Raw genomic sequence first — 26,883 nt, forward strand, 5'->3', positions numbered from 1 at the left:
TTTTCTACCCTTGTTAACCCACCCCACCTCAATCCTTCCTCCATCCACATTTTCAGTTTTCCCTCCTTGGTGTTTCCTTCTGTATTTTGCATTCTGTTTTTGTTTGTTGCATCGAGCCTCGACAATGTATAAAAAATATATATATATATATATATATAATAACGATCCCTCAACTCTTTGAAACCCAGACTTGTACACTAAACTGCACTTTGTCATTTTCGAAATCAGAGGCAAGGGCTTCCACCTGGAATGCAACAAAAATGCTTTCCTTTTGAATTAAAAAATTGTGAACATATGTCATAATGCAAAACAGAGTGCTGGCGAACAAAGCTCCTCAAATACATGCTTTTCAAACTGTTTCAACTGTACCGACAGACCTTGGGGAGACACAGCGCATGAATCCATTGAAGAACTCGTGTTGATTCATGCGTGTTGGCCTCATCATTGTGGTGTACTGCCAGGGTGCGTTGCCAATGATAGAGATGCCAGAGATCACCAACGCAGTAATACTCTCGACACACCAAGGCGTACCGACACCCATTTTAGCAGCAGTGCTAGTAAGTCACTGAGGAAGTAGTGTATACTTGTGTGTGAATCCCCCACAGTTTGATTTAAAAAAAAAAAGAAAAAAAAAAAAAGAAGTGATTCACACGGAAGTAGCATGCTATTACAAATTTATGATCACGTGTGTGAATCACGTCTCTCGTCAAATATAGATCAATGGGTGGATCTAAGTACACTTAGAAGAATTCCACAACTTGGCTGTGGTGCCACTGTGTCCAGCACACTTTATGTCTAGTGCTAGGCTACACCTCCAACCGTTCACGTCCAGCAATCAACCAGTCACGTCGCTTTTCTTTTCTTTTCTTTTTTTCCCTGATGACCCTTTGCGGCCCGACTGAACTCTTCTGTGACCCTGATTTGGGTCGCACTCACTCACTCACTCACTCACTCATTGACTCACTCACTCACTCACTCACTCACTCATTGACTCATTGACTCGCTCATATAAATGTTTAGTACTTTCTAGGTGACCTCGCGAGTTGAAATTTTCCACACTGACGTAACTTGAAGCCACAATTCCAGGACAAATCACAAAACTCCCTGTAAATATCAAACAAAAATATCCGTGAACAAAGTCAACTGATGGAGCTTCGCTCCAACTCATGAAGGGTCATGTAACCAAAGACAACGGCATGGCATGATCGCTCGCAAAGAGAGCATGTGTTTCTCAGTATTATGGCGGTAGGATTCCAGAATTGTCTCGATTTTTGTCATTTACGGATGATGTGCAGTGGCATCAAGTGGTAAACATTTTAAATTTACTGATGGTGGACAGTGGCATGAAGTAGTTAACATTTATCTTTTATGGACAGCGTATTGTGGTAAGCATTACAGTGCATACTTAAATATTGAATGTTTACATATACATTTGGACGTCTATATAAGACACCTTGACGACAACAAGTCCGTGCTTATGACAATTGACATTCCAAGCATGTTTTAGTCTGCATATGTGAAGAGCGCAAAAGTTTGCAAACTTGTCTTTCAAGCTAAAATAATTTTCAAATTTGTTTAATTCCTCAAACCTGGTGGCACCGACATAAGTGTCTCTGGAATGTGCTCTCCCTCCATTCCTTCTCTCACTTCAAATGGCACCAGAGTAGACAACTCGAGAGGAGGCCAAATGCCTCAATTCTGTATTTGCCTCCAAATCTTATCCCTAACCCCTCGCTCCTCTGTACCCACCCTGCACAGTTGCACCCAACTGCTCCTGGATTCTCATCCCCACCCCATGAAGGTGGAGAATTTTTTTTTAGCAACACTCGACTTTGATTGTGGTCTGTACAGCGTCTACCCACATGTCTTAAAAATCTGCTTAGCTGTTTTTTGTGCACCCTCTTTCTGCTCTGTTCACCCTATCATTTGCTGAAGGTCATCTTCCATCTACTTGGAAGTCAGCACACCATATTACAGAAACGTGGTGCACAAATCGATCTGCTTAACTACAGGTCTATCACCTTGCTTCCAATCATCAGCAAGGTCATGTAATCCATCATCACAGTTGACATCAAATCCTTCCTTTTCTCTAATAGCCTGATCTCAGATTATCACTTCGGATTCAGATCAGGTCACTGTACCCGGGATATGCTGCTTCTGCTCTCCAAACAATGCGTGGAGGCCTTCAATGTCACCCAAGATATCAGGGCTTTCTCTCTAGTCAAATCTCAAGTATTCAATGCAGTCTGGCACCCCACCTTGCTCTCCAAACTCTCCACTTATGAAATCTGAGGCCTACCTCCGCACTCGGCTTACTGAGGTCGTCTACTTTTAACATGATTCTCTCAATTCCTCTGCTGGATTCCCCCAAGGCAGTGTTTTGGGTCCTATGCCAAATCTTTCTCAATGTCCTCTCTGACTGGAAAATCCTCTTTATCTCTTGACTGATGACTCCACCCTCTGCCGTAACATGCCTCTTCTTCAGGCAGGCAGCAGGCTTTTCAAACGCAGACCTTGATAAAATCAGGAGCTGGTCAAACACTTGGAATATGTTTTTCATCCCTGACAAATCACAGCCTGTGTCTCCGAAAGGACTGTCTGGCAAACTCTCCCATATGCTTCCGAGACAAACCACTTCAAGGGGTTCATTCATTCAAACCTTTGGGCCTCACCATGAGCCATCATCTTTCATGAGCAGACCATATTTTCAAGATGCCTCCAAAGCCAGCAGCTGACTGGGCATCCTGTGTCATGGAAGGTCTTAACTTAGCCAATCTTAACTTTTGACAAATTACAAGGCCTTGATTCGCAGTTATATGAAGTAATGCTCTCTCCTTTGGGTTGTTGCTCCTGCCTCACACTTTGCCCTTCTTGATGCTGTTGAAAGAAAGGTCCTCAAAATCATTGGGATCTCCTATGACAAAGCTGAGTGTCTAGTCCTGTTACTTTTGCATTGCGGATAGGTTGGTGGCCTCGATATTCCACCGCTTGCTATTTCGGTCATCTCTACCGAGATGACCTAATAAAGCCGGACCAAATGTCCGTGCGTACGTCCGTCAACAATTTTTCTTTCTGATCTTGATGAAACTTAGTATGTGGGTAGAGGTCGATGGGTGTTGCACAACGATATAACTTTTGTCCGGGTTCAAGGTCAGGGACAAGGTCACGCGGTCACGCAAGTTATAAAAATTGCCATTGTCAAAACCTATCCAGTCTGCCATTCTACAAGATATTCGGCAACTGTTTATTGATTATAATAGTAAATAATATTATCTTGTATCTAACTGGACATATTTTTGAATTTCCTTCCTGTTTGATCGTCACGTGATCTGGAAGATGGCCAAAAACGCCGATGCGATTCGCAAAGAAGGAAGGAAGGAGAAATGAAATATAAATATAAAACACATTTTTAGCCTTTTATATTTATACAGTTTCTGCCGAAGGTGCAAAAGTTTCAAAACCCGAAATGTAAACGTCGGCATTTATTTTCAAAATATAATTTCGTGCGCGCGCACCAAAATGCCGAGTCATCTTTAACCAAACTGCGTAGTAGAACTGCGCAGTAGTCCGGTCATGGCGTCTGAGCAGTGGCCAGCGTGGTTCAGATTGACTGTGGTTTCTGGGGCGAAGGTGATTGTTAAGAAGTATGTCGGCAGTATAAATATGAGTGACTGTATTGGTGATTTAATCACGCAACATCTTGACAACGAATATTCTGGCCAAACGATTGCATCAATTCAGTGCATCAGCAGGGATAATTCGCAGGCTCCTCTTGATCGTGCAGATATCTAACATAATCACCGGCGGACATAGGGCTGCAGGCTGTGGGGCGAAGCCACGGATACCGGATGAGGGGATCAATGATAAATTATGCTACATGCTTCGGGCTTTCTGATTAATATATCAATGAGTACATTCCATAATTAATAATTAATGAATCTGGCATACAAAATGTTTTTTCATACCTGACGTGTTACTTTGTGCAGTGTCACGAAACTTCTGTGGAATTAATAATTAATGAATTTGCTAGCTCTAACGATTTTTCAAATCTCAATATCTCTATAAATACTTGACCAATTTTCATTCTGAAAGTTGCATTATAATCAGTGAAGAATAATCTACAGGATTATCATAATCTCTGAGAGCTAAGCCTATTTTTTTCGTTTTTTTTTCTACAACCAGAAGTGAAATGTCCCCAGAGAGTGGACGGACCGGAAAACCACGTATTGCACTTACTGGTGATTCTGATGTGTTAATCCGGGTACTAAATGAATACATATTTATTAATTGTCATTAGTCCTAGTGTATCCATTATCCATTATCCTAGTCCATTATCCTAGTGTATCTCTGAAAACGATTTCAATCTAAACGGTTAGTTTGGACTGTTTCGCGGTTACCTGAACTGAACATTGAGAACTTGTGGTATTATAGAGATGACCGTCACCCCCACACGGGGGTAATTTTTGGTCTTGTACCCTCGGTCCTCTCATGGCTCTGTCCCTCCTGTTTCTGCTGGGCTCACATGCTCTGCCAGTATCCCTCTTTTTGTTAAACTCCCAAAATCCAGGCTCACTGCTCACCTCCACTCATTTGTTTCTCTTTTTTCACCTGTGGAACCAACTTCCTCATTTGCTGCAGTCCCATTGTTCCCTCCAGGGCTTCAAGAAAGCTGTTCACCATTACCTCAGGTCATTCACCATCCATACTTATGATCTCTTCCACCCAATTGACTCAATTCCCCAGCACTTTCCTCTTCAAGGTTGTCATCCCCATGCTTAAGAAAACACCCCAAAAACGTTGTGGGGGGGGGGGGATATTGGAATCGACTCCCTTGGTCTTTGTCAGTCTCCTCAACAATTGTGCAGAAATTCACCAAACCTGGTGGTTGTGATCACGTGGCAAGAAGATGCAAGAGCAAGGGAATTGCCCTTTGGGACTCATTGGCAGAATTACACTTTAGAACCCTTTCAAATTAAACACGGTGGGTTAGAAAGGTTCTGCTTCTTCATTTTTTGAGGGGGGGTGCGTGGGGGAAGAACATACTCAAGTATTGAAGTGGCTTGACCGCTTAAAAATGGATTTATGGGAACATTTTTTAAATTAATCTTTGTTACATGCATTCAACATTGGGGGACACGTGAAATTGTAACTATTTTGGGGATTTTACTTCTGGATCATGCTTTTGGGGCCGAGGATTTAGGGTCGGTCACATTGGGTCAAAACAGAATAAATTTTAAACAAAATTTGAGTTTGGGTCGTTTTTGGTGGAACTTTTGCCATGTTTCAGCTTTGCTTAATGGGGGACTTGTGATGGTACGCCATTGACTTTTTTTCTTTTTTTTGAATACCAATTCAAGGCTCATGTAAGAGCTAATACACAAAAACATATAACAAGGCAGGAGACGAGGAGAGGGAAGCACAAAATAGTGGGGAACAAAGACAATAGGATATCTGTGAAAGGGAGAGGGATGGGGTGGGAGACATGGGAAAAACAAGATGGTACAACATGGACTTTCAGGAAGGAAAACGGAATTTGAAGGAAGTGTGTTTGGGGTGGATTAACGGGGGTTGTAAAGATCAAGATTTTGGATGGTGGAAGATATGAGATGGTGGTGAACAGCTGTTTTGAATACTTGGAGGGAGGGCTGGGATTGAAAAGAGTGTGGGAGTTTGTTCCAGAGGTGGGGGGGGGAGGAATGAAAGGATGAAGGTGGGCAGTGATTATTTATTTTTGTCAGTTTCACCAAAAGGGTTTTTTTGACAGACCTTGAGCACCCTGAGGAAATATATGGGGGACAGATCACAGACTGAGTGGCGGGGGGGGGCAAGGCCGGAGAAGAGACGGTAGAAGACAAAGACCACCGACCTGCCTTTGGTGAGAGAGTGAGAGACCCGAAGACTGCTTCATCACGGGGGATTCCAATGATCCTAAAAGCCTTGGTTTCCACAGTGTGAAGTTGAGCTAAGTGTGAGGCAGGAGCACCACCGCAGAGGGAGGCAGCAGTACTCAATTAGACCGCGGATGAGACCTTTGTACGGTGTCAGGAGCTGTTTGCCAAGGAAGGACTTTGCACGACGCAGGATGCCCAATTGGTGACTGGCTTTTGAAGGCTGGCTTGGAGATGTGGCTTTTCCAGTAAAGTTTGTGGCAGATTGTGAGACCAAAATCTTGAATGAAAGGACTTCTTCAAGAGGATTGTTGAGAAAGTATATGGGGGGGGGGGGGGTCCAGACAGTCCTTTCAGAGAGACATGGTGAGAGATTTGTCAGGATTGAAAGACAAATTCCAAGTGTTTCACCAGCTTGTGATTTTATCCAGGTCTACAGTCTGTGAAGAGGCTGCTGCCTGCCGATCAGAGGGATGAAGTATAAAGAAAAAATATATATATTAATTATCGTGACCACCGAGCTGTACACTGTTTCCTATACACTGTCTAATAAACCTTCCTCGTGCTCCTCCTCCTCCTCCTCCTCCTCCTCCTCGTCCTGCTGCTGTTCTTTATTTTTTTCTTCTAGTGTTCTTATTGCTCTTGTGACGTCCGAGGTGGTGTGTATGTATCACTTCCTGACAGTGAGTTGTCATAGTTAGCTCTGCGGTTAAGAGATGGCACGGCAGAGGGTGGGATCATCAGCAAAGAGATGAAGAAGATTTTCCAGGGAATCTGAGGGATCATTGATGAAAACCAGAAAAAGCACAGGGCTAAGAATACTGCCTTGTGGAACTACAGCCTGGACTAGAAGAGGAGATGCGTGGCTCATAATGGAATTCTCTCGTTGACTGTGACAGGAGAGGAAGTCCGTGAGCCATGAGTGGAGATATCCTTGAATACCATAAGAAGAGAGTTTGGTGAGCAGTGCAGGATGCCAGACCATATCGAAAGGTTGTGATATGTCTTGGGAGATGGCTCTGATCTCATGTTTGGCATTTAGGACCTCCATCCATTGTTGGGAAAGCAGAAGTGGCATGTCCACGTTTGAGTGACCTGGTCTAAATCCAAATTGATGGTTGGATATTGAGTCATTGAAGAAGAGGTAGGATTTGATGTTGGAAGTGATGATGGATTCCTTGACCTTGCTGATGATTGGTAGCAGGCTGATTGGTCATTAGATGCAGGTATCGGTTTTTGCATCTTTTTTATGTAGAGTGGTAATATTTGCTGATTTCCAAGCAGATGATCTTGAGAAAATGAGAGGGTGAATAGAACAGAGAGAGGGTGAGCAAGAGCAGCAGAGCAGGTTTTTGGGACATGTGGGCTGATGCCATCTGGACCGGTTGCAGAATCTGAGTCGAGGCTTGAAAGCAAGCTCTCCACCTTGTCAGGAGAAAAGGACAGAGTCCAGGAACAGATGCATGTGACTGGGTAAGGTGGGTACAAAAAGCGAATGGTTTGGGACACAAGATTTAGAAGCAAACACAGAGTTTCGGCATTCAGCCTTTTTGCAGCCAGTGTTAGCTGTGCAGCCATTTGAGATAAGGGAGGGGATGGAGGGGGAACATACACCAGAAACAAACTTAACTGGACACCACCAGGATTTTGAGGAGGGATGTGATAGCACACCATTGAGAGTTCAGATTTGAGATGAGAAAGATGATCTTTGCTGGCTCTCCTCGGGGAAGACACATTTATTCTGAACTTTGTGGAAGGAACTGAGATTGCTTTCAGTAGGATTTGCCTTCCATGAGGTGAAGGCAAGTTGTTTCAGGACAACAGCCTCACCACATTCTTCATTGTACCATGGGCAACTGAAGGGAATGACAACTGAAGACAAGATTGGATAATTTTGTACATGAGAGAGAGAAAATTTGTTTGAAAGAATTCCCAGGATGAGTTTATGTTGAAGAAAGTAGCAATGTGAGACCAGTCTATAAGTTTGATGGCTGCTTGAAGACCCTGTCAGTTGGCCTGAGTGAAGTGCCAGACTCTGCGTTGCTGAGGTGGTTTTCTAATATCCAGAGAGATGACCGCTTTTACAAGCATATGGTCAGATGAACCGATTGGAGCAGCAGAAAAACGGCAGACATTTGCTGCAAAATTTGTCAAAATCAAATCCAGAGGATATTGAGTACCGTTGGCTGAGATCCGGGTCTGGAAGTTGACAGATTGAGTCAGTCCCAATGAGTCGTGGAAGCCTTTGCAGAAGTGCCATGGCAGGTGAGAGAGGTACCCATACCCAGCCAACTGGCATGATGGCAATTGAAGTCGCAACATATGAGAAAGAGAGAGTTTGGAAAGGGAGAGAGAAGTTGGTCCATGTTATCGGCGAGTGAGATGTAAATGGAGTCATCACTGTTTGGATGGCACAACACAGATAAACTAGAGGGGGAGCACTCGGTGGAGTGCAAAACCTCCGCCGCCAATACTGCTAGATCACTCAAGTGAACCTGATATCCTATTCATTCAATTTGACGTCAACAGTGCTCACAGAGTTATAGTTTGCAACTTTCCCTTTTACTTTTAACTTTTACATACTCAATTCATTCGTCATAACTGGATTCCTTGAGACAGAAATTGATTTTACGTGGGTATATCCACCTGAAGTTCCAAAATCAGCCGCAATTATAATTTTGGCATGTTTTTTTTTTTTGTTGGAAATCACTTATAACATGTAGAAATGCAGAAAAAAATCGAAATTTTTTTGAAAAAAAAGTTGCAAAATTGGGTTTTTTTTCTTGAACATTTTTTTTGGGGGGGAGGGGTTTGGAAATCACTTAAAACATGTAGAAATGCAAAAAAAAGAAATCGAAATTTTGTTGAAAAAAAAAGTTGCAAAAATTTTTTTCCTCTAACAATTTTTTTGGGGTGGGGGGTTGGAAATCACTTAAAACATGTGGAAATGCAAAAAAAAAAAAAATTCAAATATTTTTTCAAATTGGCCGCCATAGCGGCCATATTGGATTTTGGACCAAGTTCAAAATCTCATGGCATGATCTTTGGACCAGACCTAACCCCCTCACCAAGTTTCGTCGAAATCCGTCGGAGTTTTTCCATAATACTTTTCACAAACAAACGGGTGAAAACAGTGACCTCCATCCATCTTCGATGGCAGAGGTTAACCAGAGGGGTAGCACTCGGTAGAGTGCAAAACCTCCGCCGCAAATACTGCAAGGTCACTCAAGTGAACCTGATATCCTATTCATTCAATTTGACGTCAACAGTGCTCACAGAGTTATAGTTTGCAACTTTTACTTTTAACTTTTACATACTCAATTCATTCGTTATAACTAGATTCCTTGAGACAGAAATTGATTTTACGTGGGTATATCCACCTGTAGTTCCAAAATCAGCCGCAAATATAATTTTGGCATGTTTTTTTGTTGGAAATCACATAATATAACATGTAGAAATGCAAAAAAAAAAAAAATCGAAATTTTGTTTAAAAAAAAGTTGCAAAAAATTTTTTTCTCTAAATTTTTTTTTGGGGGGGGGGGGGGTTGGAAATAACTTATATTAAAACATGTAGAAATGCAAAAAAAAAAAAAATTCAAATATTTTTTCAAAATGGCTGCCATAGCTCTATATTGGATTTTGGACCACGTCCAAAATCTAATGGCATGATCCTTGGACCATACCTTATCCCCCCACCAAGTTTCGTCGAAATACGTTGGAGTTTTTCCGTAATACTGTTCACAAACAAACAAACAAACAGAAAGGGGTGAAAACAGTAACCTCCGATCTTCGATGGCGGAGGTTAACAAGAGGTGGGAGCAGAGGAAAAGCCATAGCCAGAGGTATTCCAGGGGGTGTGGAGGAGTGATAGCAGTGCATGGTGAGTGAGGATAGAGTTTTTGAGAGAGCAACTCCTCCACCAGGACGAGGCTCAGGTCTATCATCCCGGAGGAGGGAGTAACCAGCGAGAGATACGAAGGAGTCAGAGATGTCTTGAAGAAGGAAAGTTTCTGTTAATCAGGTTGTCTGGTTTGTCAGGGGCAACCTGCATGGAGAGATCAGTCATGTTAAAGCGAAGGCCCCGGATGTTTGAGGTCCACACTGTTAAGGAAGAGGGAGGGGAGAGAAGGGGGGTGGTCGTGTGAGGGAGAAGAGTTGGAGGTTGTGAGATTTGACAGTTGATGACAGATTGTAGAAGGGCTGGGATAGAGGGTCAAATGGGGAGGAGGACAAAGGACTCGGTAGTGAAGGGATGAGTAGCAGTGGGGAGTAATAAGAGGGGGGTGGAAGGAAAGGGGAGATTGGAGGTTTGTGTTGGAAGAGAGGGGTTGGGGAAGGAGGAAGCTTTGTAGATTTGAAAGGGAGGGGTGAGGGGGAAGAATCGAGGGAGAAAGGTGTGGGGGGGAAGCTTTTGAGAAAGGTGAGTGAAGTTTGTTTTGAAGAGGGAGGAGGCAGTTGATTTGCAAGGGAGGGGTGAGGGGGAAGCTTTGAAAGGGATGAGAGCAGGCATAGTCATGGAGGAGGGGGAGGATGAGACTGGGTCGTGGTGTGGTTGATGTGGGAGTGGGCAGGGGGTGGAACAAGATTTGAGGTGGTTTGAAGAGGTGGAGATGTGATGAGAGGAAAGGGAGAGCATGTTAGAGATATTGAGCAGTATGCTGAATGAGTGAGACATTTAAAAACCATACAGTTTGGGATATCGGAGGGGGAACTGTTTGTAAGGCAGAGGACAATGGTGAGATGCTCGGATAGAGGGGGGAGGGGGGCAAGATGGGTCGGGTAAGGATTAGAGTATTACAGGGAAGGAGTTGGGAGTTAGATTTAAGGAGGTGGGATGAATTTGCACTGAAGTTGGAAAAAAACGAATGATTAATCATGGAAGACGAACCAGTATTGCAAAAATGGATTTTTAAAATTTGCAGGTCAGAGATTCATTTAAATACCTTGGAAGATGGATGGAGTGCAGAAGAATTGACAGTGGATAAAGGAAACAGTGGATAAAGGAAATGAAAGCGAGGTCGAATTGAACACAGGATTTTGTAAAAGAAGAACCGGGTGAAGAGGGGAGTTGAAGCATTGTTGGAGACCAGTTATTATTATTATTATTTTGAAGATCAGGGAAGAGTAAAGGAGAAGTCTGAAGAAAAGCTTGTAAAGGTGTGTGGTTAACCTTCACAATCAGTGGGATTGGCAGCAAAGAGGGAAGAAGAGGAAGAGGAGGAGGAAGAAGGAGACTCGGTACAGAGAGTCGTGTGTTTACGTAGGGTATAAGGTGAGAAGGGAAAAGGTTCGTTTTTGTTGTTTTAAAAAATATATATATTTTAAGACATGAAACAAAGGGTATAGTTGGGAGGGATAGAAGGAGGGTGGAGGGAAAAGTTGAGAAAATAAAAACTGATGAGAATGAGAAAATACAAATAAGTACGATTGGGAGGACTGTTCGGCCTCAGGGAAGCCTGATATGACAAGACCAGCGAAAACCCACCAAATAGCACAAATTTTGAAACAAAACCGAACTCGGGACACACAGTAAACACAGAGGCAACAAAATATACAGTCAAAAAGCGACAAACGACCAGAAACTTGTGTTTGAGAGTCGGCAGAGACCCTTTGAGAGAACTAACTGTTGCCTCATAAACTGGAACCGAAAGTGAGGTCTTCACTCAAATTGGGATTTCCCCCCCCCTTCCCTCACGTCTTTTCATTGTCAGTTTGTTTTGTTGCTGTGTTTTAGCTTGTTTCCAGCTTGTTCACCCCATGTGTCCTTCTCCCCTTACCCCTTGATCAGACTCTCACTCTCATCTCTACTCAACTGTTCGTGTTTCCCCTGTTCTATTTTGTTCCATTTCATTCTGTTTTCGCTCTTCCATGAACCTTGACCAATGTATACAAAAGAAAAACATGCAAAAAGGTGTTATTGAGTGGTCTACTGTATCCAAAATATTCTTGCAACTCCTGGTCTGGAAATGAAGATTATTCGAAATCGATCTTGAACATTCCATTGGAAAAATTGCACAGCAAGACAAGACCAAGCTTTTTAAAGCCTACAAATTTATCTGCACCAATAATTGTGGGTTTAAGCAAGGTTAACTTTTAGGTTGTTTTCCCCACCCCCACCAGAAAGCATGAAAATAATCTTCGATTTCTGTACGGACGCAGGCAAACCGGCGCTGTGAAGATGAACGCCGGGAGAAGGAAGCAATGGTGATGAAGTATGTGCGCGGTGAGAAAGAAGCTTTAGATCTTCGAAAAGACAAAGAGTCTTTGGAACGGCGGCTGCGTGACACTACCAAGGAAGTGGAGAAACTTATTGGCCGATTGAAGCAACTTGGGCAAGAGAAGACTCGCCTAGCCCATCTCTACGAAACTCGGGTAAATGTCTCTTCTCTGCCATTTATGTGACTTGTATTATGTATCAATCTGCATTATTAGGGTACCCAGTCAAGTGGACTGGGTAACCTATTGTTTTTCTTCTGTTTATTTATTATTATTTATTATTGTTTCTTCCGCCGGCAATTTGCGGGCTTTTTCGCTTTAAAAATCATTTTCTCAGGAACGGTAAGTCCGATCGACACAATTTTCACCACAGTATGTATCTTTTTTGGATAGCATACTTAATTGATAATTATGACTGCATAGTTCACGTGGTGCGGGCGCTATCTTGAAAAACGATAAACTTTGGACCTCTATCTCTGAAACCGTGCAATCGAAATTTTTTTTTCGCTTGATACATTTTAATGTAGGAAGGGCATCCAGCCATAAAAATATCGCCTCAAAAGGAAACCATGATGAGTACAACTTATGGGCAGGGTACAGCCCGAAGTACCCCGTGGGGGTCCTCGCCCCCTCTCGTTAAAACTCAAGGTGGGGAACCCGATCGGAGCAAGGGAGGAAATTTTTCCATTTATGATGACAAATCTTGTCTGATGCCCCACGTGGAGATCGGTTTCTGAGGTTTGGTACATGGAATGTAGGAACAATGACAGGGAGATCTGGAGAAGTGGTTGAAACATTGGTCAGAAGAAGAGTGGACATATGTTGTGTGCAGGGGACACGATGGAAGGGAAGTGGTGTGAGAATGGTGAAGGGTAGGCAGGGGCAGAAGTATAAGTTATGTGGCAAGGGTGCCTGGAAGGTGTGCATGGTGTTGGTGTCATGTTTTCTGAGGAGTTTGTCGACAATGTAGTGAGCGTGACAAGAGTGAGTGAAAGGTTGATGATGGTGAGAATCGTGATCGGAAAGCTCTTTGTGAACGTCATCTTGGGATATGCTCTGCAGGTCGGTGGAAGCGATGAAGAGAAGAACATGTTCTGGTGTGCGATAGAGAAGTTGTTGGAAAATGTGAAAGATGATGAAATTGTTGTGGTAGGAGGTGACTTGAATGGACATGTGGGAAGGAGTCCAGATGGTTTTGAAGGAGTCCATTGGGGTTATGGATATGGTGTGAGAAATGGAGAAGGTGAAAGGATTTTGGAGTTTGCTGATGGAGCTGATTGGTTTATTTGTAATACTCAATTCCAGAAAGCGGATAATAAGCTTATTACATACACGTCAGGTGGGTCGACGACAACCATTGACTACCTGATGGTGCGTCGGCGAGATAGGGGAAACCTCTGGGACACAAAGGTGATCCCAGGGGAGGAGACTGTTTCACAGCACCACCTGGTTGTCTGCAATATAAGGGTGAAAGGTGCGAGGAGAATTCAGCGGGTGAAGTACCAACCGAGGATGAAGGTATGGAGGTTGAAAGAGGTGACAGTGAAGGAAGCATTAAGAGAGAGGCTGAGTATGGTTGAGGATGATGTGGTTGAGATTGAAAGTGGTTGGATGTCAATGAAAGATAGTCTATTGGGAGCCGTTGGTGAGGTATGTGGATGGACAAAAGGACAACCGAGGTACTCGGAAACATGATGGTGGGGTGATGAAGTTGGAAAGACGATTGAAGAGAAGAGGAAGAAGTTCAAGGAATGGCAAAAGGCGAAGGGTATGGTGGAAGAAGAGGCAGCACATGAAAGTTATAAGGTAGCCAAGAAGGCTGCAAATAAAGAGGTAGCAAAGGCGCAGGAGGCCCATAGGAAAATGTTCAGAGAACGCTTGGATTCGGAAGAGGGTAAGAGAGCGGTATTCAGGATTGCAAAGCAGATAGCGAGAGAGAGGTTTGATGTGACGGGGGTGAGTTGCTTGAACGATGAAGTGGGACAAATCGTTGTGGACTCAGATGGAATTAAAGGAAGATAGAAGAGATATATGGAAAAGCTGTTGAATGTAGAAAATGAATGGGATAGCAACATCGAGAGTAACCCAGTTTTAGGACCAGGAGAGAAGGAAGTTGAGGAAGCGATAAGAGCAATGAAGAGTCGAAAAGCAGGAGCGCCGACGGGAGTTGTGGGAGATATGTTGAAGGCAGCGGGAAGTTGGGGTGTGAAGAGAATGACAGAGATCTGTAATCTGGTGGTGAAAGAAGGCCGCATTCCAGTGGATTGGGAACTGAGGACCCTCGTCCCTCTGTACAAGGGGAAAGGTGACCCTCTGGACTGTGGCTCCTATAGAGCAATAAAGTTTTTGGAGCATGGAATGAAGGTTTTGGAAAGGGTGTTTGAGAAGAGGATAAGGAAGAAGGTAAAGATTGACTAAATGCAGTTTGGATTTATGCCAGGAAGAGGAATGACAGATGCAATTTTTATTGTAAGGCAGTTGCAGGAGAAGTACATGGAGAAGAGGAAGAAGTTGTTTTTTGGGTTTGTTGATCTGGAGAAAGCATTTCATTGGGTTCCACGTGAAGTAATGACATGGGCATTGAGGAAGTTAGGAGTGGAGGAATGGTTGATCAGAGTAGTGATGGCAATGTGCGAGGGAGAGCGCGCACAGCTGTGAGGACGAAGGATGGGAACAGTGGTGAGTTTGAAGTGAAGGTGAAAGTGCACCAGGGGTCGGTACTAAGTCCACTTCTATTTGTAGTTGTGATGGAGGTGCTGGCTCGGGGGGTAAAGGAGGGTTTGCCGTGGGAGCTGCTGTATGCAGATGATCTGGTTTTGATTGCAGAGAGTATGGATGGACTGAAGGAGAAGATGAACAAGTGGAAGGAATGTATGGAGGCAAAAGGTTTGAAGGTAAATATCGGAAAGACGAAGGTGATGGCAAGTGGTAAAGCATGTGGTGAGGTGGAAAGGACTGGGAAGTGGCCATGTGCTGTGTGCAGGAAGGGTGTCGGAGTGAACTCCATTCAGTGTACAATGTGTGCTGAATGGGTTCATCGAAAATGCAGTGGGGTGAGAGGGTCATTAACCAGTGTGGCAGCTACATTCAAGTGTAAGGTGTGCATCGAGGGAGCAGCAGATGAAGGAATTGTTGAGTTGGATCTTGGAGATGGTGTGAAGCTGGAAGGGGTGAAAACATTTTGCTATCTCGGAGACATGCTGAATGGAGAAGGTGGATCAGACTCTTCGACGGTTGCTTGAGTGAGATGTGCATGGAAGAAGTTTCGGGAACTGAGTGGCGTGCTGACGAAGATGGGAGTGTCGTTGAAGCTGAAGGTAAAGGTGAGGAGTGTGAGGAGTACGATGTGTGTGAGGAGTATGACGATTTATGGGAGTGAGACGGGTACTGAACATGGAGCAGCAACAAAGGCTGGAAAGGGTGGAAATGCGAATGGTTCGGTGGATGTGTGGAGTATCGTTGAGAGAGAGGAAGACAAATGATGACTTGTGTAAGATGATGGGAATACAGTCTGTGATGGAGGTTGTGAAGAGAAACAGGTTGAGATGGTTGGGTCATGTGTTGAGGAAGGATGAAAGTGACTGGGTGAGGAGGAGTGTTGGAAATGAGTGTAGTTGGAAGTGGAGGATGGGGAAGACTGAGAAAAACTTGGCTAAAGGTGGTGGAAGAAGAAATGTGGGCAAGGGGATTTATGAAGGGGAGATGCAGAAAATAGGGTAAAGTGGAGAAGATTATCATGGGGCCTGCAAGGCTAACCCCCGCTTTAGCGGGGAAAATGGCCTTTCAATGTGTGTGTGTGTGTGTTTGTGTGTGTGTGTGTGTGTGTGTGTGTGTGTGTTTGTGTGTGTGTGTGTGTGTGTGTGTGTGTGTGTGTGTGTGTGTGTGTGTGTGTGTGTGTGTGTGTGTGTGTGTGTGTGTGTGTGTGTGTGTGTTGCATTTTAATGAACTCCCCATAGGGAACAGGGGTGATTTTTCGTGACGTCATCGGTGAAGCGGTATCCCGGTGAGAATTCCTCAAGTAGAATGCTGCATGGGAAAAATCTGAAATTTCTTGAGTGTCATCTACACAAAAATTCACTGTAGATTAAAATTGACGTCATCGGTGCCTTGGTTCGGCAGCCATCTTGTTTTGAATTTTTTTTACAAAAAAAATCTTCTCCAGAACGGCTGGACAGATTGAGGTGAAACTTTAACATGCATTCCCCATGATATCCTTTCACAAGTTTGTTAATTTCTTATTGACAGGTCACATGTTTTGGCAGCCATGTTGAATTGACCTTAAAACCTTCAAACATCTTCTTCTTCAGAATGGCTGGTCAGATCATGGGTCTATTCTGCTTCACAAGTCTATTCTGCATGCGTAGTGGATATAAGTTTGTTAATGAATAATTTATAGGGCACATGGTTTGGCAGCCATGTTGGATTTAAGAAAAATATTAAATAATGTTTTCTCTGGAACTACTTACTCTGTCAAAGCGAAAATTTGCAACTATCATCTTCCATCATGTCTGCATACATGGTAAAAATTATGACACCGCAAATCACATGGTTTGGTGGCCATCTTGGATAGAAAAACGCATCTTATCCGATTAACACGAAACTTCACACACGTGTTCCACTACACGATTGGAAGCAGAATCTAAACTTATGATGTTATAGGTCACATGGTTTGTCAGCCCTCTTGGATTGAAAAATAATAAATTTTTAAAATCTTCTTCTCCAGAAGGGCTAGACAGATTGAGGCAAAAATTCACACACAACTTTCCCCAAGACATCCTTTCACAAGTTTGTTAATTTCTAATTGACAGGTCACATGGTTTGGCAGCCATATTGAATTTACCCTAAAACCTCCAAACATCTTCTCCAGAACGGCTTTGCACATCAAGAGGAAACTTCACAAAAGTATTGCTCAAGGGTAGAGAATATAAATTTGTTAATGAATAATTGATAGGCCACATGGTTTAGCAGACATGTTGGATTCAAGAAATATATTACATAATGTTTTCTCTGGAACCACTTATCCTATCGAAGTGAAACTTGGCAACTGTCATACACAACCATGTCTGCATATATGGTAAAAATTATGTCACAAGTCGCATGGTTTGGCCTCAATCTTGGATAGAAAAATGCACCTTGTCTGATCAACACGAAACTTAACGAGCATGATCCACTACCCCATTAGAGGGAGTATTTAAATTTATGTTGTAATAGGTCACATGGTATGGCAGCCATATTGGATTGAAAATACAAAACTTTAAGTCTTTTTCTCAAACGACTGAACAGATTGAGGCTAAACTCTACATGTATGACCGCCTCTCCATGACGAACAAAAAGTTCTCTCCCCCCCCCCCCTTTGATGTACGACACATCGTTTGGCAGCCATATTGGAATGAAGGAAAAATATTAATTAATGTTTACTCTGGAAGTACTACATCAATAAATGTGAAACTTCAGAGTTCTGATGGAACAGTCATGTGGAATGAAGGGTTGAAATTTGAACTCGATCGGCCCCATGGTTTGGCAGCCGTGTTGGATTGAAGGGGAAATATTAAGTAGTATTTACTCTGGAACCGATGTGTCAATATATGTGAAACTTCAAAATTATCTAGCCCACATGTGAAACATAGGTTTAAAATTTCAACCCGATCGGCCACCTGGTTTGGCAGCCAGAATTATTTAATTATTTGAAGCTGAGAACTTTTAGATTATTTTTTTTCCAGAAGGCTCACTTGGCTGCATCTGAATGCGTTTGACGGTACAGGAATAGTAATTCAATTGATACTGACAATGTCCCCAGGAAAAAGGGCTAACTGCATACGTAATAACTGGATTGAACACTTTGTGCAACCCGGTTCGTAACTCGTCAGTCCCATGCTGTATTGAAGCAGGGCTGTATTTATATCGCTATTAAAAAATGTTTTCTCTGCAACCACTTATCTTATCAAAGGGAAACTTTGCAACTCTCATAGAAGTCTCATGTTGTATCAAAGGCAGATGTCTGGGTACCCGGTCATCACTGCCAGCAGTTATAAAGTGGCAGTTCTAGTTAATTTGGCTTTTCTCCATTTCTCAAGCCACGTTGTTATTCTGCCTGAATCATAATTGGGTGCTCACTCATTTCCATTCCTGTCACATTGCAATAGATCTGAAGGAAACCTCCTTTGTGGTTGGCGGGGGGGGGGTAGTAATTCATTTATTTTCAATGGCAAATATTGATAAACATGCACCAAGATAAAGTGGCACAGGCTAATCAGACACGGGCAACAACAGAATGAGGAGATAAAGCTGCACACAGGCAGAGGAGGCAGGGTTAACAAGGAGTTACTTTTGGGCAAAGAGAGGAGATGATAAAAGATGGTTATGTGCTGCCATATTATGACTAGATGGAAGAGCACAATATGACACGATTGGTGAGGCAGTTTCGCATGTAATAAAAAGGGGGCAAAATATTTGAAGTGAGCGAAAATGTTTGCTTATGGGAGGATGAATAGAAATGTGTTATGACATGAATGGAGATGATCTGATGAGAATGGAAGAGTGGTGTGGGGATCCATCATCACCATCACCATCACAGTCACCGTCGTCATCAAAATCCTACCTGAGAGCCTGGGGCCCGAAGGAAGCCAGCTACTCTTATGGGATCCCACCCAGAGAATGCGGAGAAGATGCCTTTGGCATGAGACTACCAGTGGAAGAGCAATACCTGATTAGGACGTCCTCGCCACTGCAAACACCTTCCAACTTCCCCAGTCTTCAGACTGTGGCCTCATTTGTGGGGTTACATGCTCTTCCAGATTGTTTGCAACATCATGCTGCAGTACTTCGAGTATTCCAAAAATGCAACGGCTTCTGTTTCAAAAAGTGTTTTTTATGCAATGTTGAGGCTCGTGGAGGAGTGAGAACATAAAACAGGTGAGGACTTAACAGAACTCTATAAAGAGAGGAAGAGTTGTGGGGGACACAAAAACAGCAGGGTTGAAGGACAAAAGAGGGAGATTTGGAGAAATGAGGGATTGTGGAAAGAATGAGGGCTAGGGGAGGACATAGGTGATGAATGAATGAGATGGACACTTCCACAAACTCTGAGGAAGGAAAAACTGGAAAATGGGAAAGAGGTGGGTTTGGTGAGGGTTCATGAGGATATAAAGATCATGGTTATTGATTGGGAATGATCTGAGATAATCGTGAACAGCTGTCTTGAAGCCGTGGAGAAAAGAATGACATTTTTAGAGAATGAGGGAGTTGGTTCCACAGGTGGAAAAAGAGGGCTGAATTGGTGGAGATGAGCAGTGATTCTGGATTTGGGGCATTTCACCAGAAGGGGGGTACTGCCAGATCATGTTGGCTCTGCAGAAACCTGAGGCGGAGGAGGTGGGAGAAGGACACAGCATGAAAAAGGCAGAAAGTGCAAGACCAGAAACGAGGCGATGGAAGACAGATACCACTGGTGTGAAAGCAATAGGTCAAGACACACAGTTTCATCGCCGGAGATTCCAACGATTTTGAAGGCCTTGGTTTCCACGGTGTCGAGCTGAGCAAAGTGTTTGTTATGGGTGCCAGCCTAGAGAGGAGAGCAGTTCTCCAAGTTGCAGATGAATGTGGTGAATAAGAGTGGTTCAGGTGTGCCAAGGAAAGACTTTGCAGGATGGAGGATACCCAGTCAGGAATGGCTTTGGAGGCCAACTTGGAAAAGTAGTTCACCCAAGAAAGATCACAGCTGATTGTCAGGCCCAATAGCTTGAGTGACTGTACTTCTTTCAGAATTTTGAAAGTCGATGGGAGGGTTCACCAGACGGTCCTTTTGGAGATACAGTGTGAGATTTGTCAGGATTGAAAGACCTATTCCAAGTGTTTGACCAGCTTGTGATTTAGTCAAGGTCTGCAGAGAGGGAGAGGTTGCTGCATGCCTATCCAAAGGATGAGGGATGTTGCTACAGAGGGTAGAATCAACAGCAAAGAGATAAACACTTTTCCAGAGAGTTGGAAAGATTAATGATGAATATTAAAAAGAGAACGGGGCCCAGAACACTGCCTTGGGGCACTCAAGCTTTGACAGGGAAAGGAGAGGATGTGAGAGGATCCCTTTGAGAGGCACTTGTTGGCGACAAGAATGCTTATGGCATTCAGAGACAACTCTATAAGATACCGTAGTTTATTAACCAGAGTTTAGAGAGCTAAGGCATGGTATCAGACTATTGAATGCTTAAGATATGTCTAGATTGACCATCCTGATCTCATGCTGACATTGAGGGTCTGCATCCATTGTTGGAGAGTAGAAGCAGCATGTTCAAGGTGGAGTGACACAGTGTGAATTTGAATTGACGATCTGAAATCAGGTCATTGGAGAAAAGAGTATTTAATGTTGATTGTGATGGTGGATTATATGACCTTGCTGTGATTGGAAGTTTGCCGATCGATCTGTGGTTAAGGCCTAAGTCACATTTGCCACGGTGGCCGTGGGGTCTCCAAAATCTACGGCCACTAGCAATTATACGGCGGCCGCAGTATTTCCACGGTCACACGATGAAGCAGTCACATATGTTTTTATTTTTCGGGGAGCCGCACGGTGTATTTATAAGTTGTGGAGACCGAAAACGTGGGGTTGCCGTACGGTCTTTGATTTGATGTCGCACGGTGACCTTAGGGCGTTCCTGCGGCGGCTATAGAATTTTCAAGGCAGACGCAAGGTGCCCACAAGGTGACCGCAAGGGGGCCCTAAGGCGAACGTGCGGCCAGACGGATGGTTACGAATGGGTTAATGTGTATATGTATATATATATATATATATATATATATATATATATATATATATATATATATATATATATATATATATATATATATATATATATATATATATATATATATATATATATATATATATATATATATATATATTTTACCAGTTTTTTTTTCGGCTTGTCGAATTGCTACGGCGAACGTAGAAATGAAAAAAATTATAATTCCACGGCGACCTTACGACCTGTAAAATATAGCCAAACGGCGTAGGGCCACCCTGAGGCCACCGCAGAAACTCTGCGGCCGCCGCACGTTTCTGTCAATTCAGAGGGAGTATGCCCGCCGTATCCTCGCCGTAGAGCAATTGTGACTTGGGCCTTCGTGGATCTTTTTTCACATTGCTACTTCTGCCATCGAAGTTGGACAGAGGTTATGTTTTAACCCCTGGTCTGTCTGTTTGTCTCTGTCTCTCTTTATCTCTGAGCAGGATATTTCAAAAAGTGTGGACAGGTTGAGTGTGTGACACTCATCGATTCAATTTTGGTGAAGATCTGAATCTGGATCCGTATTAAAAAAAGTGATTCTTCACCTTTTGATAGATGGGGCAAAAAAACGATACATAGTATGATACTTCAAAAAGTTGTGGTGGACTTGTGACAAAACGAGGTTGATGAGTTATTCGGTGATGAGAACAAGCCAATTCAATTTTGGTTTAGGTCCGGGTCCAGGTCCGGTCTATCAGTGAGATACAAAACGCAACCTGTTCAGCCTGGCGGAAGTATGCACTCAAATGAGTGCCGTTCCAGTTTATATAATGGAGGAATGTTGGCTGACTTCCAATCAAATAGAAGATGACCTCAGGCAAATAATAGGGTGAACAGCAAAAAGATAATGTACAAGAGTGGCAGAGCATATTTTTTTCGGACAAGGATGTTCATGGTGTCCTGGCCAGTTGCAGAATTGGTGTCTAAGGTTGCCAGGAACTTCTCCACCTTTTCATGTGAAAATGTTTGAGGCAGTTGGAATTTGAGAGAAATGGTGAGAGGGACAGTTCGCGTTTGAGAGACGTGCGGTGAGAGCAGAATTTTTAGTTTGGGAGTCATGGAAAAAGGGGCAGTTGGAGTTCGAATCTGGGAGAGAGTAGTCGTGTCGACTTTTGGAGTTTTCTTTCTTTCTTTCCTATTGCAGCCTCAGACACATTGCAGCAGACACAGTCCTTCACGGATTCAGCTGGACCATGCTTCATCTGTGTGCCTCGGCGCCCGCTGCTCCTTCACTATTTCGACACAACTGTGCAACTGGTCCACTTCAGTGTGTGTCTGTTTGGGCCCACTTTGCCATTGTGTGTGCTGCTGATGGCATTGGGATGGTTTTGTAGCACCAAAGGCTGATCAATTGCTGCTGTGGTCTTGTAGTAGCTGTGTTTGCAATAGACATCTCGACTCCCCACTTCTTTCTGCTCTCAGCATCCTTTCATCAGGCCCAACTCTATAGTTTTTAGGTCATCTCTTCGAGCATGACCTAATAATATTGGTGTTGAGAGGAGAGGTGACGATCCGTCCGTCCTTCCGTCCGTTCACAATGAAGTTTAAGTGGGTGATCTGGTCATTAGTGATCCTGATAGAGGTCGATGAGACGTACACGATGGTATGACTTTCAAGGTCACCAAAGGTCAAGGTCACGAGGCCTTTGAAGTTGCGAAAATGACGATTTTCAAAATCTATCTCCTCCTACATTTCTCAAGCGATCTTGAATTTGATTGTGGCATATGAATCTATGGGACAATATCTAAATTTAGTCGTGACGGATTTTCGAATTTCGCTTTCGTTTTCGCGTCACGTGACTTCAAAATTTGCAAAAACTGCCCTACCTTCAGGAGGCTATATATTTTCTCGCAGAGATGACCGTCACTCCCGCACGGGTGTATTTTTTACAATTCGTTCTCCGCCCCAATTCAGCTGACCTCTTCTTAGCCATTCCAATGAGCCTTCTTTGTCTGTCCCCAATCTGTCCAATTCTTTTTTTTGTATTTCCAATTCTTTTGTCGTTCTCCCAGTTGTTGGTGTACATTTGTTGATATTTCTTTTTAGGTCATTTCCAATGACCTAATAATATTGGTGAGAGGGTAATATGGGTCCATCCGTCCGTCCACAATGAAGTTTAAGCGGGAGATCTGGTCATTAGTGACCTTATAGAGGTCAATGAGACGTACACGATGGTATGACTTTCAAGGTCACCGAAGGTCAAGGTCACGAGGCCTTTGAAGTTGCGAAAATGACGATTTTCAAATTCTATCTCCTCCGCCATTTCTCAAGCGATCTTTAATTTGATTGCAGCACATGAATCTATGGGACAATATCTAAATTTTGATCAGGCCGGATTTTCGATATTCGCTTTCGTTTTCGTGCCATGTGACTTCAAAGTTGGCAAAAAATGCGAAAATGCCGATTTTCAAAATATATCTCCTCCTACATTTCTCAAGCAATCTTGAATTTGATTATGGCGTATGAATCTATGGGACAATATCAATATTTGGTCGGGCCGGATTTTCGAATTTCACTTTCGTTTTCGCGTCACGTGACTTCAAACTTTGGAAAAACTGCCCTACCTTCAGGAGGCTATATATTCTCTACTGGGCATGGTAAAAGTTAGTGAATGGTGTCATTGCATAGCAGCTGACCTTGTATATTATATTTATACATTTTCCGCCGAAGGTGCAAAAGTTTCAAAACCCGAAATGTAAATGTCGGCATTTATTTTCAAAATATAATTTCGTGCACGCGCGCCAAAATGCCGAGTCATCTTTAACCAAGCTGCGCAGTTTGAGCTGCGCAGTAGAACTGCGCAGTAGTCTTCGGTCATAACTGAACATTGAGAACTTGTAGTATTATTTCTCGCAGAGATGACCGTCACTCCCGCACGGGGGTAATTTTTAAGTTTGTCACCGCCAGTTGATTTTATTTCTTCCCCCTTGTCATTTTGCTCCCTTTTCTGGCCTGCAGCCATGTAATTGGTGATTAGCGTTGATTCGTGATTGTTGATCACTTCATTTGGCCTATTTCTTTACAAAGGTAAAGTGAACCAAACACAACACGGGCAGTACAGGACAGTTCTACGGCAAACAGGACAATCGCAGAACACCATCTCATATATATTCTTCCATGTGTGGCCATTGAACTAACCCTAACATAAACCTTTGCATGGATTTAACAGAATTTTACTTCTCTTGCAGGACACGGATATGCATAAACTCAATAAAGAAGTCGAAAGACAGAAAGATGAAGTGACTTCCCTTCACAACAAGCTGAAGTTATTTCAGAACAAACATAATGCTGAAATGGATGCACACAAGGTAACTCCTTTCTCCTTGAACCTGTATTCTGAGCAAATCTCAAAACAGCTTAAAGGTCCCCTGACATGAAAAATAAACTTGTTATTTATATATTAACTTGACCTTCCGAGTGAAGAAATCACCCATGTTTTTTTATTAAATCAAAAATGGGATAATTAGAGCAATATTTGGATCATTTCTGGAGCCTTTCACAACGTGCTATGCCCCGCCCCTAAAAAAAATGGACTTCAGCGAATCGCAGCGTGACGTCACATACAGTAACTCGCACAGAGTGGATTGACTCGAGAGTCGAGATGTCGCGCGCCTTATAAAGTACGTACAAATGATCCAGTGATTGTTTCGCGATAGTTTTTAAGAGTTTTAGCCGTACTTTCGAAAATGCCTGCAAGATGTATCGTAGCAGGATGCAGCAATACAAGCAAAGACGGTGTAAGCCTTCATTTATTCCCGAAAGATGATAATCGTCAGAGAATATGAACATCTAAAGTGAAGCTGCCGAGAGGAAACTGGAAAGGCCCCAGCGACACGAGCGTCATTTGCAGCGCCCACTTCGAAGACAGTGACTTTGAACACGGGCTCTATTCATCCCTCTATTCATCCCAACTCCTCATTCCTCACACACAGACAAGAAATTATGCTTCTGAGCCGTGTATGCACAACAATCACGAGGCAATTATTTACCCTTTACTACCTTGTCGTAGTCGTATACAAATCCAATACATGTATGCACAATAAAGGGCTATACCATGTACACAAAACATAAAATTTGACTGTTGAACCTTTCCATTAAAAAAAAATAATAATAAGGGACATACAAGTAAAATACTAACTATTAATATTGCATCATTTCAAGGTGCAAGGAGATAATTTTAAAATCAAACAATGTAAAAAATCTGCACCCACATTTTGCAGCTTATTGAATTGTTCGTTGAAACTAGCCTGCTGGGATAGGTACGATTTCACATACATGCAAGCCAGGTATGGCTGCACTTGACATACATGGGTTTATTCTTAAGTGAAGGGACTGCTTCCATTGGCATGCTATTCATTAACATTTAGCCAAAATGCTGTAATAAAAGAAAAGGGAAAAAAATGTTGGCACAACTATGAAAGACAAATTTATCTGTCCTATTACATGGCCTCATAGCCTCGGGACTCTTACACATTGACTTATACATTGTGTGCATGCTAATACAAGTTACTTGTCAACTCTAGAGTCGAGACTAGTCCGATAAATCTGTCGTCCGTCCGACTAGTCCGATGAATATGACGTGCTGTAGCTTTCTTTTATTATTCTCTTTTCTTCATTGTTTTCTACTGGCGCTACATGACGACAGTAGGAATAAAATAAATAAAAATGCAACAGAACGTCAGATTTATCAGACTACTCTAGACAATTGTATCGCAAGGTGTGTTCTGCACATAAGTTTTCATCGTATCCGGACAGCGAGATTGCTTCGTTTTATGCACGGAGAGACATGGCCGATGAGATGGGCGGCCTTGTTTGTGATTAATTCGCCGCAGAGCAACATGTCCGCTGCGCTAGTCATGTCACCTCACTAAAATGTCGAATTTACATTATTGAATTTCGAATAGGATTTAGTCTAACCAGTTGTTATTGGCAAGTCTTCCTTCGATGTCCTGATCATCATGAACTCCGGAAATTTCATCGCCATTTTTCTATGCTTGTCCTGCTTCGGGCTCGAACTGCTAAGGCCGTATTTCATTTCCAGCTGCCTGAACTTCACCTCCCGCGACTACGTTATCCGACAATTCTCCATGTGATTCAGACCAAAATCCTTCATTTCTCTCACACTCACTGTCGTTACCAGACAAATGAAAGTCCATGTCATCCATTATTCAAAACCAAATGTTCGATTTTTTTTTAAAGCAGAAATGAACGAAGCGATTGAGTCGACCAATCGAATGTGGAAACAAACAGGAAGGCAATGCAATCACGTAGACCACCAACCCGAGTAATTAACGTGCAACCTTTGACATACTGTACGTGACGTCATGTTGGTTACGCCCCTTTCAGGAGAATTTTTAGGGGCGTTCCCGAAGACGTTTGTTTTTTTTTTAATTTTACATTTTACAGAATGTGTTTTGTGAAAAAAAAAAACATTGTCAGATCTGAAATCACGATGAAAAACTCCTCTAGGACATGTATAAATGAAATTTATGTACTTTGGTATGTCAGGGGACCTTTAATGTGGAATGTGTTGTACCACTTTAAACCGGTTTGTTTTGATGAAGAAAATTGTGTGTGTGCATGCGTGCGTGTGTTTTTTGAATGGCTGCCATATTTTCAGATGTATAAACTGCACTTTTTTGTTGTTGTTAATCAGCAAAAAAAGGTAAAAGTTGGGGGTGCAGTTAATAAACCGTTTTTAAGATGATTATTTTTTTTGTTGTTGTTCGCAGTCGGAACTGCTGTTAAGCTCATTTCCGTTGTTTAAATTTTGAAAATCGGTTCAGGTTTAGAATCTGTACAGCATTTTATTCACCGTGTGTGGAAATTAAGTAATTAAAAATAAACGGGAGACACCCAGAGTTTAGGTGTGTGGTGTATACCATATATAGAGCCTCGTGGCTCTGAAAACACCATTAAACACAAAAGAACAACACCACCTGGTCTCACATCAAAATATATGCATGTATATATATATTATATTTTGTTTTATTTTT

At 42.8% G+C, this 26,883-nt stretch overlaps 1 protein-coding gene across 3 annotated transcripts in view; it reads left to right on the top strand.

The window, feature by feature from the left end:
• The window catches only part of CCDC186 (coiled-coil domain containing 186), a 120,188-nt gene that overhangs the window by 19,733 nt on the left and 73,572 nt on the right, over positions 1-26,883 (top strand). For all 3 annotated transcript variants that reach the window (XM_085850166.1, XM_085850164.1, XM_085850165.1), the window contains exons 5-6: positions 12,048-12,260; positions 24,076-24,195. In XM_085850166.1, the coding sequence (XP_085706292.1) occupies positions 12,048-12,260; positions 24,076-24,195 (333 nt within the window). The remainder of the gene's footprint in view (positions 1-12,047; positions 12,261-24,075; positions 24,196-26,883) is intronic.

This window comes from Eptatretus burgeri, chromosome 12, assembly GCF_056783735.1.
Source record: "Eptatretus burgeri isolate ZD-2024b chromosome 12, Ebu_testis_v1, whole genome shotgun sequence".
In the NCBI taxonomy this organism is placed as follows: domain Eukaryota; kingdom Metazoa; phylum Chordata; class Myxini; order Myxiniformes; family Myxinidae; genus Eptatretus; species Eptatretus burgeri.